The sequence below is a fragment of the Microtus oregoni genome, unplaced genomic scaffold, assembly GCF_018167655.1.
Source record: "Microtus oregoni isolate MIOR12 unplaced genomic scaffold, Mior012 000229F_ref0000137, whole genome shotgun sequence".
NCBI classification, from domain to species: Eukaryota; Metazoa; Chordata; class Mammalia; order Rodentia; family Cricetidae; genus Microtus; species Microtus oregoni.
In genome coordinates, this window is record NW_024544896.1 from 1 (window position 1) to 15,160 (window position 15,160).

Sequence of the window (15,160 nt, forward strand, 5' to 3'; positions counted from 1 at the left end):
AAAATTAATGTGGGCACCTGAGGTGACGCAGCAGGTAGAAGTGCTGCCAGGCCTGATGCCCTGAGTTTCACCCTATAACCCACCTGCTGGAGGGGGAAATCAGCTCCCAGCAGGTAAAGTGCTTGCTCCAGCTCTAACCCACGGCTGGAGGGGGAAATCAGCAGCAGGTAAAAGTGCTTGCTGCCAGGCCTGATGCCCTGAGTTTCACCCTATAACCCACCTGCTGGAGGGGGAAATCAGCTCCCAGCAGGTAAAAGTGCTTGCTGCCAGGCCTGATGCCCTGAGTTTCACCCTATAACCCACCTGCTGGAGGGGGAAATCAGCTCCCAGCAGGTAAAAGTGCTTGCTGCCAGGCTGATGCCCTGAGTTTCACCCTATAACCCACCTGCTGGAGGGGGAAATCAGCTCCCAGCAGGTAAAAGTGCTTGCTGCCAGGCCTGATGCCCTGAGTTTCACCCTATAACCCACCTGCTGGAGGGGGAAATCAGCTCCCAGCAGGTAAAAGTGCTTGCTGCCAGGCCTGATGCCCTGAGTTTCACCCTATAACCCACCTGCTGGAGGGGGAAATCAGCTCCCAGCAGGTAAAAGTGCTTGCTGCCAGGCCTGATGCCCTGAGTTTCACCCTATAACCCACCTGCTGGAGGGGGAAATCAGCTCCCAGCAGGTAAAAGTGCTTGCTGCCAGGCCTGATGCCCTGAGTTTTCACCCTATAACCCACCTGCTGGAGGGGGAAATCAGCTCCCAGCAGGTAAAAGTGCTTGCTGCCAGGCCTGATGCCCTGAGTTTCACCCTATAACCCACCTGCTGGAGGGGGAAATCAGCTCCCAGCAGGTAAAAGTGCTTGCTGCCAGGCCTGATGCCCTGAGTTTCATCCTATAACCCACCTGCTGGAGGGGGAAATCAGCTCCCAGCAGGTAAAAGTGCTTGCTGCCAGGCCTGATGCCCTGAGTTTCATCCTATAACCCACCTGCTGGAGGGGGAAATCAGCTCCCAGCAGGTAAAAGTGCTTGCTGCCAGGCCTGATGCCCTGAGTTTCATCCTATAACCCACCTGCTGGAGGGGGAAATCAGCTCCCAGAAGTTTCCTATTGTCAATGACTTCCACACACACAATGTCACACACACGCACTCACACCCACAACCCCTCCCCGCACACAGACACATAAATAGACTTAAGTGTGGCTTCTCAGAATATGTAGTCTGTCGCCCTCTGGTGACAAGAGTGTCTGTGCCCTGTGGGAAATCCTCAGAGTTAAGTCTGGACGGGATGGAGCCAGGGCGGTGCAGAGCTGACCTGAGACGGCTCCTGGCGAAGCTCCTGTGACCGGCCTGGGTGGTTCCCAGTCTAGGACACCCGGAGGTGCAGAAGAACAGGTGAGCTCCAACGGGGACCCGGGAGAGGGGATTACCTTTAATACAGTTGCTCTCTACTGTTCTTCTGTTTGGTTTAGAAGCAAAGAATAAAGGAACAAAAGGCAGGAAAGAGACCAAAATCTGACCTCAGCAGATGAACCTGCCTTGATTAGCATGGCAGCAAGGGTCAGAGACTTGCCCCGCCAGAAGGAAGTTGTGAGAAGGGGAGGGAGCTGGTCGGGGCTCTTACAGGAGTGGGCTCTGGGCTTTGGTGAAGTCCGTACCGCTGTACGAGAGGGTACACGCAGGGCTTGAGAGATCTGTGGTCGCTCTTTTGTTTACTTATAAACTGGTTTATTTCTCTTAATAGCTTGCTCAGGCAAAGCAGGCTATCTTGAGTACGGTCTGTCTCAATAAACAATTCTCCCTGAGATGTAAAAGTGTCCGACCAGGTAGTCTCAACAGAGGGAGTTCTGGTTTTCCACAGCTCGGACAGAATGTGACTCCGCCCCCCGGAGGTGCCAGGAGCAGCTGGTGTTCCACGGGCGTATCTCACCTCCACTCTCAGCCTTCTCCCTGGGTGAAAATACCCGGTCCAATCCTGGAAGCCGAGGGCTGGAACGTGTCGGTGTGGGTGTGTAGGTGTTCTTTGGACACCCCTGTTCCTAGCTGGATTTGGCCTCAGCTTTAAACGGAGCCTGTTGGGTTTCCGGGCTGGACTTGTCGTTTGGGTAAGACCAGTTCTGATTTTCTGACCAGCGCTCATTTCTGGAGATTTTTTGAATCTTTAACACCCAACCCCCCTTTCTTCTGGGAGCTCCAGTTCACATCACCAACACTTGGCCTTGAAAGAATGAAACTGTTCTTTTAATGAGGTGGAAACTGTTAAGGGCTTAATCGTGGCTGCCCTGTTGTGGTCCTGTTTGCCAATGTATGTGAGCCTCTTTTGTGTGGCTGTAATGTAACTGTGCATTGATTTGGATGTGTGGAGGGGCCTAGCAGCACGGTGCAGTTCCTCTAATGGCTACATACACCCCCACTCCCGCACCATGTTCTGCTGAGTCAGCAAATGGAGGGCCTGATGGAAGATAGGCCCAGTTACCCTTGTAGCCTCTGATCAAGATCTCGTAGTCCAGGCTAACCTTGATCTTTATGTATCAGGGGAAGACCTTGAACCCCTGATCCTCCTGACGCCCTCAGTCCCACCCCAAGTATGCACTGCCACATCCAGCTTGTTTGTGTTTTGAGCTGGAGGCTTGCTGTGTATCCTAGACTGTCTCGAACTCAATGCTCTCTTGCCTCCACTCTGCCTCTCCGGTTCCCCAGTGCTAGGATCACAGAATACGGCCATCTATTGACTTCGCTCTTCCCACAAGCATTTACTTGCATGCCGGCTTCACTGTAGACTCAACAGACTGAGGCGGGATCTCTCCATGGCAGACCCCAGTCCAATTCTGTCCTTGCCTCTCCTGAGCCATCACCAGCTCTCAAATCTGAGACTCTCTTGGGCGTCATTAAAGAAAATAAGAGCTGGGCGGTGGTGGTGCACGCCTTTAATCCCAGCACTAGGGAGGCAGAGGCAGGTGGAGCTCTGTGTGTTCGAGGCCAGCCTGGTCTACAGAGCAAATTCCAGGACAGGCTCCAAATTTACACAGAGAAACCCTGTCAAAAGGAGAAAGAAAGAAAGAAAGAAAGAAAGAAAGAAAGAAAGTCAATGACAGCCATTAAGTCATCACTAAGGAAGACTTTATTCAAGGGGAGCCATGGCAACAGGTATAGGGACCACTGCAGGAGAGACTTGCCCAACACCTGAATCAACCACCCTCCATCACTTCTTGTAGGGAAATCCAAGATTAATACTTTGTCTCAAACCAAAAGGATGTTCAGGTTTTCTCCATGTACAGTCTTTCCTAACATGGCTTCCAGTCATCAGCTTGAAGAGGCAGGTTCAGGAGTGTGGCACTCTATGGAAGCTGAATGACCTGCATGCAGCCTGAGCAGGGCCTGGGGCTATGCCAAGACATTTTTATCTCTGTGAGCCCAACTCCCAGTCTGAACAGCTAAGAAGGTCAGGAAGCAATACTCTGATAAAATAAGCTGTTTTCAGGTATCCACAGGAGATTGGCTTCAGGACATCATGTGAAACCTGAAACTGTTACCTGCTCCAGTCCCTTAAATGATTTTTGCATAGAATCTGCACGTGTTCGCTTGTAGACTTTCAAACATCTTTATATTACTTATCATACTCTAATAACACTATGAGTGCTGTGTGAATAGTTATTATAGAAGTAACAACAGAAAGTGTTCCCGCTCAGCACAAGCATGATTTTTTTCCTCTAGTATCCAGTCTACACATAGTTGAATTTACGGACTCAGAACCATGACTGCAAGGGACTACCACTCCCAAGAGCCTTCCCAGACACAGCCTCCCAGAACCTCGGACTCATCGAGTCCTTTAGGTACACGGAGAGTCCAAGTTCAAACTTGAATAAGAATAAAGACTCTTTGCTTTTACATATAAAACTCGGTCTCCTTGTTGGTTTTTGGGAAGCTCCACAATTTGGGCGTAACAGATAGATTTATTTTCTCATTATTCTAGAGGCTAAGGAGTCAAAAACCGAGGCCCTGGCAGATTCAGTGCTTGGTGAGAACTACCCTTTCTGCTTCCAAGATGGTACCTGATGGCCTTGTGCTCAAATGGCACAAAGGGTGAGTACTACATCCCCATGGGTACTGCATCCTCACCTGGCACAGGGTGACATAACAGGAGGAATAAAGCAGTTAGGGACACAGCTCAGTGTCCTTGGAGCCCTAGGTTTAATCCCTCTAACACCAAATAAATAAGCAAAGGGCACAAAGGATCTCTCTAATTGCCTCCAGCCCTTTCCTGCCAATGAGGCTGAGCCCCCATGGCTTTTTTTTTCCCCAAATATTTATTTATTATGTATACAATATTCTGTCTGTATGTCTGCAGGCCAGAAGAGGGCACCAGACCTCATTACAGATGGTTGTGAGCCACCATGTGGTTGCCAGGAATTGAACTCAGGACCTTTGGAAGAGCAGGCAATGCTCTTAACTTCTGAGCCATCTCTCCAACCCCCCCCCCCCCCATGGCTTTATGTACTCTCGAAGGCCCCACTTTCTCACGCCGTTACTCTGAGGTTTCAACACAGATTTTCACGAGGACACAGATATTTAAAGCATAGTAGTAGCATCGTGATTAGAACTCCCCCCAGTGCTAAGTTACATTATTGGGATACACATCTAAATAGTGTGGGAGTAGGGGTACAGTTCCCAACAAAATTGGGAGTCTCCTTGTAAAAAGGAGGCAACAGTTGTCTGAACATTTGCTGATCCCTGGCCACCTAGATGAATGAAAGAAACGGAGCATTCTGATTCAGCCTCAGATTGCTGTCTCATCCCCCGTGGCAGGCATCCAGCAGAGCTCAGCTGCTCTCCAGTAATTAGCTGGAGTTGATTCTCCGGGTATTTGGCCACTGTAACAGAAGTTGCTTGACATAGTCTTGTAGGCTAGCAGGCTTACTAGGCAGTACCTGCTTAGAGTCCGTGTGTCTTCTGTTCTTGTTACCCTTCCCGCTCTGTTTATGAATGGACTGAGCAAACTCTTGAGAAAGGCAGCTGAATGCCATGTGCAGAGAGAGAAAGAGAGAGAGAGAGAGAGAGAGAGAGAGAGAGTTGGTCTGTCTGTGTGATTATGTAATCTCTCCTGCCATTGGCCAGAGGCTCTGGGCCAGGTTCTGAGACACCTGTCTGTTGACCATTTCCTTACACTTCCTTAAAACAGTCTTCAAATACTACGTGTAAGGCCAACCTTGTGGCAGTCAGCTTTTGCCATGTGTAGGCAGTGGGGCACTTTCCAGTCCTGTTTCCCCACAGGCTCCGTAGGTGACATGTGTGACCTGGGGGAGTGGGCCTGAGATGAGAGCCTGCTGCCATGATAGTCACAAGAGCCTGGACAGAGGGAAGCATCCAGGATGTGGCCCCGCCCACCTCTTCCCAACCTATTTCCCAGAGACTGCAAGAGTCAATTTCCTGTTGCTATGGAGAAATACTTAAGGCAATTAGCTTATAAAAAGTACCACAAACCGGGGCGTTGGTGGTGCCTTTAATCCCAGCACTTGGGAGGCAGAGGCAGGCGGATCTCTGTGAGTTCAAGACCAGCCTGGTCTACAAGAGCTAGTTCTAGGACAGGCTCCAAAGTCACAAAAAAAATTCTGTCTCGAAAAACCAAAAAGAAAAAAGAAAAAAAAGAAAAAAAAGAAAAAAAAAGTACCACCCGCTGCTTCTGGAAGTTTCAGTCCCAGCTGGAGGACAGAGCAGCCAGTGCACTAAACTGCTCCATTAGTAAACAGGAAGCCCATAAGAGAGTAGGAACCTGGGGTTTCACAGTCCCCTTAAAGGACATGCCTGCTGTGTAGTCACCACCTCCCCTAAAGTCTCCATCTCTACCGCAGGGCCTCTCACTAGCCATACCCTGGTGATCAAGCCTTTAACACAAGGACTTTTGGGGAACATTCAGCATTCAAGCCATTGCACACCCCATGAACGTATGGGGCTATAGTGAAGGACTGTGATGGGAACTGATTTGAGAAATTCTTTCCTTATGGAAGTCCAGAGGGGCAGAGCTGGGGAGGGGGATGAGGGGGCACATGGATGTGAGTCCGGTCCACCTGGACTAAAGGTCAGAGAGGTTTGGGCTTATTTTTACCAACAGGTGTGGCTACAAACAAGAAACCTAAGGTGTGGTTACTTATAGGGTTTTGGACATTAAGATGGCCCGTAGAGGTGGATCCATTCCACCCTGACTAAAGGTCAGGGAATTCAAGCCTATTCCTGCTCCTTCATTTTAAAGTAGGAGGTTTGACAGGGAGTGGCTGCCTATGGTCTAAGGTGTGTCAGGATTCAGGCTGTGTGGTGCTGAGGTGTCATAGTGTTGTTAGTAACTGATGTTCCTTGATGTGCACATGTTCAGATGTAAGCATAAACATCTCATGAACCTTGGAGGGAATGTACTTAAGGAGCTATGAAGTGCTATTACCATGACAACTGTTTTCATATCCCTGGGGATTTTAATGGGACACAAGTAGTCAGACTCAGGTAATCTCCCTTCCTGTGTTTTCAAGGGTGCCAATAAAACCTTTTCTTTAGTCAGACTCAGGTAAGCTCCCTTCTTGTGTTTTCAAGGGTGCCAAAAAAACCTTTTTTTAAAGGTATACAGTGTCCTGCCTGCATTTCTGCCTGCACGCCAGAAGAGGGCACCAGATCTCATTACAGGTGGTTGTGGGACACCATGTGGTTGCTGGGAATTGAACTCAGGACCTCTGGAAGAACAGTGAAGAGCTCTTAACCTCTGAATCATCTCTCCAGTCCCCAAAAGTATGTCTTTAAATATGAAACCCTTCTCTGGGACAGATTCCTTAATTTGTTCCTGACTTTAGAGGTAAATTGCAAAATATTGTCACTGGAATCTGACAATTCCGCTGACTGAAAGTCCCTTGGGGGCTGGAGAGATGGCTTAGTGTTTTAGAGCACTTGTTGCTCTTGCTGAGCACCTGGGGTCAATTTGCAGCACCCACAGTGTGGTTCACAACCCTCAGTAACTCCAGTTAGTGTATCTGATGCTCTCTGAGCTCTCAGAGTCCTAGGCATAATGTGGTGTACATAAGACACATAAATTTGGAAGGAGGAGAAAGTTACTGGGTTTGGGACTCAAGGGGGACAATGAAGCAATGGCATTTTTGGTTATAGAGTTATTAATGCCATAGAAAACATTATGGGAAATCTGAGTTCAAATCTACACGGGAGGGGGATTCCCCTTCTTACAGATTTCCAAGATGGTAGGTTTTGGAAGTCCACACACAGGTCGTCAGTATCCAGGCGCACATGGCCACTAGGGACTTGGCAGAGTACTTACCCCTGTGTGCCTGGCAGGCAGTACCCTGTTCCTTTAAAAGGCAGAACTCAGCCTACTTCCTCCTTTTCTTCCTCTTCTCTCTGCATCTGTCGCTTCCTCTCCTCTCTTCTCATGAGGTCACTCTGCAATCCCTTCCTCTCTCCCCTCTCCCTTCCCTTCCCCAATAAAACTCCCCATGTGAGTTCTGTCTGCCCCTCACCCACTGTCGTTGGGACTCTCTTGCTGTTTCATGACAGGCTGTTTCAGGAAAGGAGTATGTGGCCCTGAGGATATGGAGAAGGAAAGGTACATTTAGTTAAGGTGTATTTGTTATGTGAGTGGGGGTGATGAGCTGTCCCTGGTAGCCTGTCCTTTGATGTCTTGGGGCCTGGTACCCTGGCCTGTAAACTTCCTCGGGGAAATGAGAATCGTGGTACTTGCTATTCCTCTGGAATCTAGGCATCTGAGGAGTCTGGGGAGTTAAGGGGTTCCAGAACCACAGATTGGCTCCCAATAGGGCACTTGTCATGTCTGAAAAAGTCATGAGAAAAAGGCTTATGCTAAGGCAATTAGCCCTTAGCTCCAAAACCTAACACCCATAACCTGTTAAGTATAGCAGTTAAGTTCTAGCTGGGTAGTGGTGGTTCATACCTTTAACCCCAGAGTTTGGGTGGCAGAGACAGGTAGAACTCTGAGTTCAAGACCAGCCTGGCCTACAGAGAGAGTCCAGGACAGTTACACAAAGTTACACAAAGCCTTGTCTTGAAAAACCAAAATGAAAAAAAAAAGTATAGCAAATTCTGTAACTGATACCTAAAGGACAAACCAAGGGGACAAGAGGCTAAAGCTACCAGAGTGAGAAAGGGGGGGGGGGGCTAAAGTCAAGGACCCCCTGCACCCGAGACCAGAGGAACCTTGGAATGAGGAAACCTCGGACCCCTGCTGGCTCAGACTTTTCCATTTTACCATCAATGCCCCCTGGCAGCCTGGTATCCTACCCTTGGCCACATCCTCATTAGTCCAATTAAAAAGACAATGAAGAAAAACAGAGAAGGGAGGTTTATTTCAAGCATCCACACTGGGAAGAAGAACAAATGAAAGAAGCCCAGTGCAGCGGTTTGAATAGAGAGGCCCCCACAGGCCCACTGGGAGTGGCACTATTAGGGGGTGTGGCCTTGTTGGAGGAGATGTGGCCTTGTTGGAGGAGGTCCATCAATAGGGACTGGGCTGGGAGGTCTCAGCTCAGGCCAGTTCTCTTCCTGTTTCCAGAATGTAGAATTCCAGACGGAGAGCTCTCAGCTCCTTCTCCAGCACCACGCCTGCCCTACTTGCCACCATGCTTCCTTGCTTCCTGCCATGACAAGAGCGGGCTAAACCCCGGAACTAGCCATCCCCACTTATATGTTCTCTCTTCTAAGAGCTGCCATGGTCATGGTGTCTCTTCGCAGCAACAGAAACCTTAAGGCATCCAATGATCCTCACCTCAAGTTCATCTTCCGGGCCCTGTGATATGAAGTCTAGGCTTAACTAGAGGGCAACGGGTGTGCATGGCTAAGCGATCCTGGTCAAGGTGTGATCCTCCTTAGTAGCATCGTCTCAGCTCCAGATCCTTCTGCAGAGGCTTCTGACAAATCTTCAGAGCTGTCTGAACTCTCGTTCAGGGAGACAAGTTCCTCCAGCCTTTGGCCTTTTTCGTTCTCCAGCTTGAGACTCCTGAGGAAACTCCATTTCCTTGGGAACCATTGTTTCAATAGTCTGGTAGCCAAACAGGGGCACAAATGTCTCCATTTCTGAGCCAAGTACAAACCCTGAAGTCACAAGACAGTGCTGCCATCCCCTACATTGCATGCTTTTGCCTTGCTGCAAGATTTTTAACAAACCAAAAAGAACTAGGGAAACAAAGGGAGACCCAGAATCCCAGTGACATTTCCTGGGCACCTGCCAGATGTCTGGCTTGTTAGTGAGAAAATTATACAAAGTCTACCAAGGGCTTAGATGAGGGTAACTCTGAGCGATCTAACTTGAGCAGTGCTTCCCTGAGGGCCGACAATTGCCTAGTTTAGCATTATACCTTAAGGCCTGGAGGAGCCCAACTGGTACCTTTGGCTCAAAACCTTTTCCTTATGCCCACCCCCCCTTCCCGGAGATCTCCCAAGCATCTTCCCTCTTGTGCAACAGCAAGGATGCAGGGAAGTAACTGGATGGCGACTCCATTCTGCCTCCTTCCCCATCTACGAGGACCTACACGTGTCGGATTGTAGGCCTTGCGGACACATGTCCGGGGAGGCTCAGGACACACAAAAAGTCTTAGTTGAAAGTGGCTGGGTTGAAGGTGGCACTGTGCCAGGGGAGGGAAGGCTGACTGCTGGTACAACAGGAGAACAGAGACCAGTAAGGGATCCACAGGTCTGCCAATTCCACAAGCTCAGAGGAAGTTCCCAAGGAGAGTAAGGATTGTTTTTTCTCCAAGCACAAGCCACCACGCTTTTGGCTCATTATTTGAGGTTAAATCGTATTCACTGGAGTCGGTCATTCCTGGCCCATTGGCAGGACAGAGAAAGCCAACATGACTACCTAACAGCACACATCAAGGGCTGAAGTTTTTCTCTACTTGGAACAGAAATTTCTCAGGCCTGAACTTGCTCAAGTCGTACAGTTAATCTGTAGCATCTACCAGGGATGACTCGACAAAGCTAATCGCTAGAGTCAAGTCCTTGCCGCCTAGTTTACTAAATGATGCATTCTTCGTTTCTATCTTAGGAAACAAAGAGACAAAGGCGCTTCCTGGAGCACCAAAGCACCAAACCGCACCAAGGCCAGCAGTAGGAGTGCGCAGAAGCGCAGTTGCGCCCCTTTTGGTACGTAGTCTGATGTCATCGGAGGCGGAGCTAGGGGAGGAGCCGCAGCCGGCTTGGGGCGGTACTGAGCTGGGTCACGTAGCTCAGGTCCCTGATCCCTGACTTGGGCCACATCCCGCCTTTCACCGTCCTCTAGTTACTGCGTGCAATCCCTCCGCCACGATGCCGATGTTCACCGTGAACACCAACGTTCCCCGCGCCTCAGTGCCAGAGGGGCTTCTCTCCGAGCTCACCCAGCAGCTGGCGCAGGCCACCGGCAAGCCGGCACAGGTTTGCAGGGAGGGTACAGGAAGGGAGTGGGGTGGAACCGTCAGTCGGGTAGAGGAAGAATGGGGTTGAGAGCCAAGGCGGGCCGGCGGGTGGCGGTTGGAGCTCTCTCGGAGACCTGTGGCCCGTAGTCTTTCAGGCGGGCTAACCGCGTGTCCATCCTCCCCTCCCCCGCAGTACATCGCAGTGCACGTGGTCCCGGACCAGCTAATGACTTTTAGCGGTTCTAGCGACCCCTGCGCCCTATGCAGTCTGCACAGCATCGGCAAGATCGGCGGCGCGCAGAACCGCACCTACAGCAAGTTGCTGTGCGGCCTGCTGGCTGATCGCCTGCACATCAGCCCTGACCGGTGCGTGGGGGTGATGGGTGAGGGGAGCTGGGAGGTCGGCGGGAGGCGGGGACAGTCCAGAGGGCACCGTCACGCTCGCCGAGACCGCGTGTTTGGCTGAGTCGGGCTTTCATTCTTGCAGGATCTACATCAACTATTACGACATGAGCGCAGCCAACGTGGGCTGGAACGGTTCCACCTTCGCCTGAGTGCTGGCCTAATAACTTACCTGCACCGCTGTTCTTGTTCTTGGAGCCTTGCTGCACGCAGTGTTCTGTTTTCGTCCACACGTAGCAATGTCCACCCTCCGACCGGGAGAAATAAATGGTTTAGAGACCACGGTTGCTTCTTCTTCCTTGGTTTGCAGAGGGATTGGTGCAGGGCAGGGCCGTTGAATGAAGCCCAGGTTGCAAAGGAAGGGTGGGGTGGGATGGCAGGCTCAGAGTTGTCCATTGCCTCTCTCAAAAACCGTGGTTTAGATGCCCCTTTGTCCAGGCTTTCCTATGCTGGCCTTACCTCTAAAAGGGGTTGACTTATCACCAGGGACCTCAGACCAAGAGCCCCGTGTCAGAGCTTCCCAAGCAGGAGTTGCTTCCTGAAATAAGTTACTTGCTCCGTGCGGGAATCCCGAATGTTCTTATCGCAATAATAAACGGCTCTTGTAATGTGCTTTCATTGAAGAGGGGATTACTCGAGCAGAAGAGTGGGTAGCTGGGCCCGCACCTTTCTTCTCGGCCCAACTTTTCCTCCCCAAGAATCACGGCGCTAAGCCAAGGGTTCCAGTTTCTCGATCTGGATAGTTACTTGTTCTGGAACTTTGGGACAGTTTAGGTATGTTGGTGGAAGAGGTGGCCAAGATACAAAATTCTCCCTGGGCCACACTCCCCAACTCATTGCCTGTGTTCTGCTCAGGGGGAACAGGCAGCTCCCCGCCCCCCTCCTACAGCAGTTCCCTGAGAAGCACGAGGGTGGAGGGAGTACCTGCCTTCTCTTTATCATTAACATTAGGGTAGAAAAGGTACTGGCCCTCTGGGCGTTTTCATTAAACAAAGTCATTGGCGAAGGTCCAGTATGATTTAGCCCCACAACAGGTGGGGTAGGCGGAATCTCAGCTTTGGTCATAAGAACATAAGAACCTGCTGCTCTCCCGAAGGAATTCGCTGTTCCTTAGTGTGAAGCCTTCCAGTTAAGGAGACCCGCTGAGATAAATCTTTTTTTTTTGTAAGAATCCCAAGGAATTCGAATTTGCTTTTGGATTCTGAGGGACCCTGCCTGGGAACAGAAACAGACGTCTGACTGGGAGTGAGGAGCTTGCCTCTGACAGAGGTCTCCCTGTGTGCAGAGACCTAAGGCCTAGTGTAGGTATAGAGTCCTGGTCAGGATTGCCAGGATCCCTGCCCTTTGTATTCCATCGTTAGCAGAATGGAGTCTTTACCCTGGAAGAAGGGGAACCCCATATCAGACACATCACCGCCCCCACCACTAGATCAGGACAGAAGTAGGGCCAGCAGGGGGTTTGTTTAGAAAGAATCAAAGCTCATGAGACTGAATCATGAATATAGATGCCTCCTCAGTGTGGAGGCCAGCCATCCCTAGAGGTTCCCAAAGCAAGACCCTTCCTAGCTTACTATCACCATGAGGGGCCTTGTGATTTTCTTTGTTTCATTCTGCATTCATGAAGGCATGCCACGCCTGCCTGCCTCCTTACTGGGAGGCATGTCCTTGCTGCAATCTTAGGGACAATCTGGGGCTGCCCTATGGAATCTGAGTACCTCTTGTGTGGCAGGCTTCCATCCTCAATCCGGGCCTTTGCCACATACTCTTAACCACAGGGTTGGGTTTGAGGTCGGGCCTTCCACAGACTCCTGGGTCCCCAACCGCAGAACCTCTTTTTCCTGCTGATCTCCTGTCTTGCACCTGGCGCCTTCTGCTCTACACAGAGAGGCTCAGGCCTCCCCAGCTCTAGTCTGACTCCCTCATTTCACAGATGAGGACACTGACCCTGAAGTACTTCTCATAGTGTCACTGCTGGCTCCCAGGGCAGAGTCACAGACTAAAACTCCATTTCCTCAGCGAGGGCTTTGGCCTAAAGGCTGCTTGTGAGCCTAAAGTTAAGGTTTCTGTGGGGGACTCTGGCCTAGGGGCCATGTGTGAGCCTAAAATTGAGATCTCTATGGCAGAGGAGGCAAGCTGAACACCAGCTGTGTGAATGTGGGGGTCTGGGGTGGGGAGATCACATGAGCCAGAAGAGCCACCCACCTCAAAAATAAAAACCTCAGTGTTATGGATTTGTGCTCAGTGGGAGCATCTACAAAGGGTTACACCCTGGTTATAGAGGCATTGACTTGAGCTCTCCACGTTTCCTGGTCAGTTTAATGGGTTGCTGAGGCAACTGCTTCTGTCTCCCTCCCTCACCCCAGTCATCCCTGACCAGCCCCTTTCTCCAAAGCATGATCCTTCATTACCCACTGAATGAGGCCAGTTCCTTCTCAAAACCAACGCTCAGGGGCCAGCCAGCTAGCTTTCCCAATGATACCTCAATCCTCCAGGTTGGATGGGGGAAGTTGGGCAGAGAATGCCCCCCGCCCTGTTCTCTCCCCATTGTTCCATAGGGCCATGGCATCTAATGAGGTGACCCCCACCTGTGCCCACGGTCACTGTTTGCCACAGCTGACCAACTCTGGCAAATCTTGTACCTTTCCAAGTGCTGTTCCTTCTCCTGTGCCCCATGGAGTTGCTCAGGACCACTGGTGGCATATCCTGGTTCGGAGGACACTCACAAATGCCTGTCTTGACCCAAGCCTCTTAGATGGGATGTGCATTTCCAGGGCCTCCTTCCTGCTCTGGTCTTCTGGGCTGCTGCCCTGGGACCTTTCGGGCCTTGTCCAGCAAGTGCAGATTCCCAGAAACTCCCTTCTCCACCCCTACTCTCCTTTCAGGCACAACTGCATCTCAGAGACCTCCACCCATCCCTTCTCCAGAACTCATACCTTAGGAGCCACCACCCCATCCCACCCCCAATCCTCACCAGCCAGTTCCTTCTGGGAGTCAGATCTCCCTGGTTTTGGCCCTGCTTTGGGCCTCAGTTTCCCCCATCTGTGAAATGAAGGGGTTCACCATCTTTTTTTCCCTATTCGCCCAATCCTGAAGATGGAAAAGAACATTTGACATTGCAGGTGGCCTGTGCCTGTACTCAGGTCTTGATAAATTGTGAAAGCTCTCCATTTGTGCTGTGCCAACCCTGATGTGCAGTGGGAGATGACGTGTGTGGTAGGACATCTTAGAGGGCTTCACGAAATCAGGGTGCATTAGCGGATGCAGTGGACAGGCCCGGAGACGGTGGCTGAAATGGATCTTCAGGAGCTAACACACTACACCTGCTGGCCCCCATGCTGAAGGGTCCCCCGCTCTCTAAAGCTGGCAGGTAGCATAACCAGTCTGCCTCAGAGCCTTCAGAACAGATGTTAGAAACGAAGCAGGCTGGAGCTCCCAAAGCAATACCTCAATTATTGGGAGAGTTTAGGGGTGTTCCCGAAGTTTTTGTTATTCTTTGTTTTGTTTTAAATTTGGGGACACCTAGGTTCATAACCTTCCACCTTAGTTTCTTTGTAATATAAGAAGTTTAGGAAACCAATTGGCGAAGGAAAATGGATTTATTTACAGTTTTGGCCAAATTAGTATGAGGGAGAAGGTTTTGAGTTTTGCTTTGGCTTTCTTGTACCAGGGTTTCATCTCCCTTAGTAAAGAGGAATCAAAGGCTAAGACAGCTTTTGGAGGCAGGGTCAGCTGGAAGGCGGGTTATAGTGCAGACTTTCCAGGAGGGGGCAGGTCTCTCCTGGCTCTCCGCATGGGAGACTCTAGGTCACTGATCTCGAATCCTCACTCCTGTGGTCAGTTCAGTGCTGTCCCCGCACCCCGTCCATCCTCAAGAAACAGCACAAAACCTGTATTGTAAGTTCCAGGACCAGGAGAGGGACAGGATCGAAACAGACCAGCCAATGGATCTCACCACCACCTCAGCGAGGGTGAAGGGAGACAAGAGCTGGCGCTGGTCCCCCGGTTCTGAAGCCCTGGTGCCCTCCATCTGCTGAGCGTGGAGTCTGTGCTCACAATCACCAACTTCCTGTGACATTAACTAAAGTCACAGACAGATTCCAAATCGCAAAGGCCTTGTTCTTGTGTGCCCAGCAACCTGTTTTGATTCCAACAGGACTCCAAGTTACCAATGAGGCCTTGGTTCTTGTGTCCCTAACAACCTGTTCTTTTGTATATTTACCCCCCTAAACTTTTTATTATTGAGAATTTCATCTATGAGTATTTTCATCAACCCCTTCAACTCCTCCCATGTTACCCCCCAAATTCAGGGCCTTTTAGCTATTATTTTATACATACATAAGTATTCTGTGTGTATATATTATACATATACATACTCTGCATATA

General features: G+C 50.4%; 1 protein-coding gene and 1 long non-coding RNA gene across 2 annotated transcripts; both read left to right on the forward strand.

Moving 5' to 3' along the window:
- The first annotated feature begins 1,244 nt into the window (after window positions 1-1,244).
- On the forward strand, window positions 1,245-10,124 carry LOC121445610. Its single transcript, XR_005973969.1, has 3 exons — window positions 1,245-1,373; window positions 3,952-4,061; window positions 10,027-10,124. It is a non-coding gene; the product is annotated as an uncharacterized LOC121445610 (long non-coding RNA).
- Window positions 10,125-10,162: 38 nt separating this feature from the next.
- LOC121445616 (macrophage migration inhibitory factor) lies at window positions 10,163-11,059 on the forward strand. Its single transcript, XM_041647760.1, has 3 exons — window positions 10,163-10,394; window positions 10,569-10,741; window positions 10,863-11,059. The coding sequence occupies exons 1-3, from the start codon at window positions 10,287-10,289 to the stop codon at window positions 10,927-10,929; spliced, it is 348 nt and encodes a 115-aa protein (XP_041503694.1). The 5' UTR covers window positions 10,163-10,286; the 3' UTR covers window positions 10,930-11,059.
- Window positions 11,060-15,160: the final 4,101 nt, after the last annotated feature.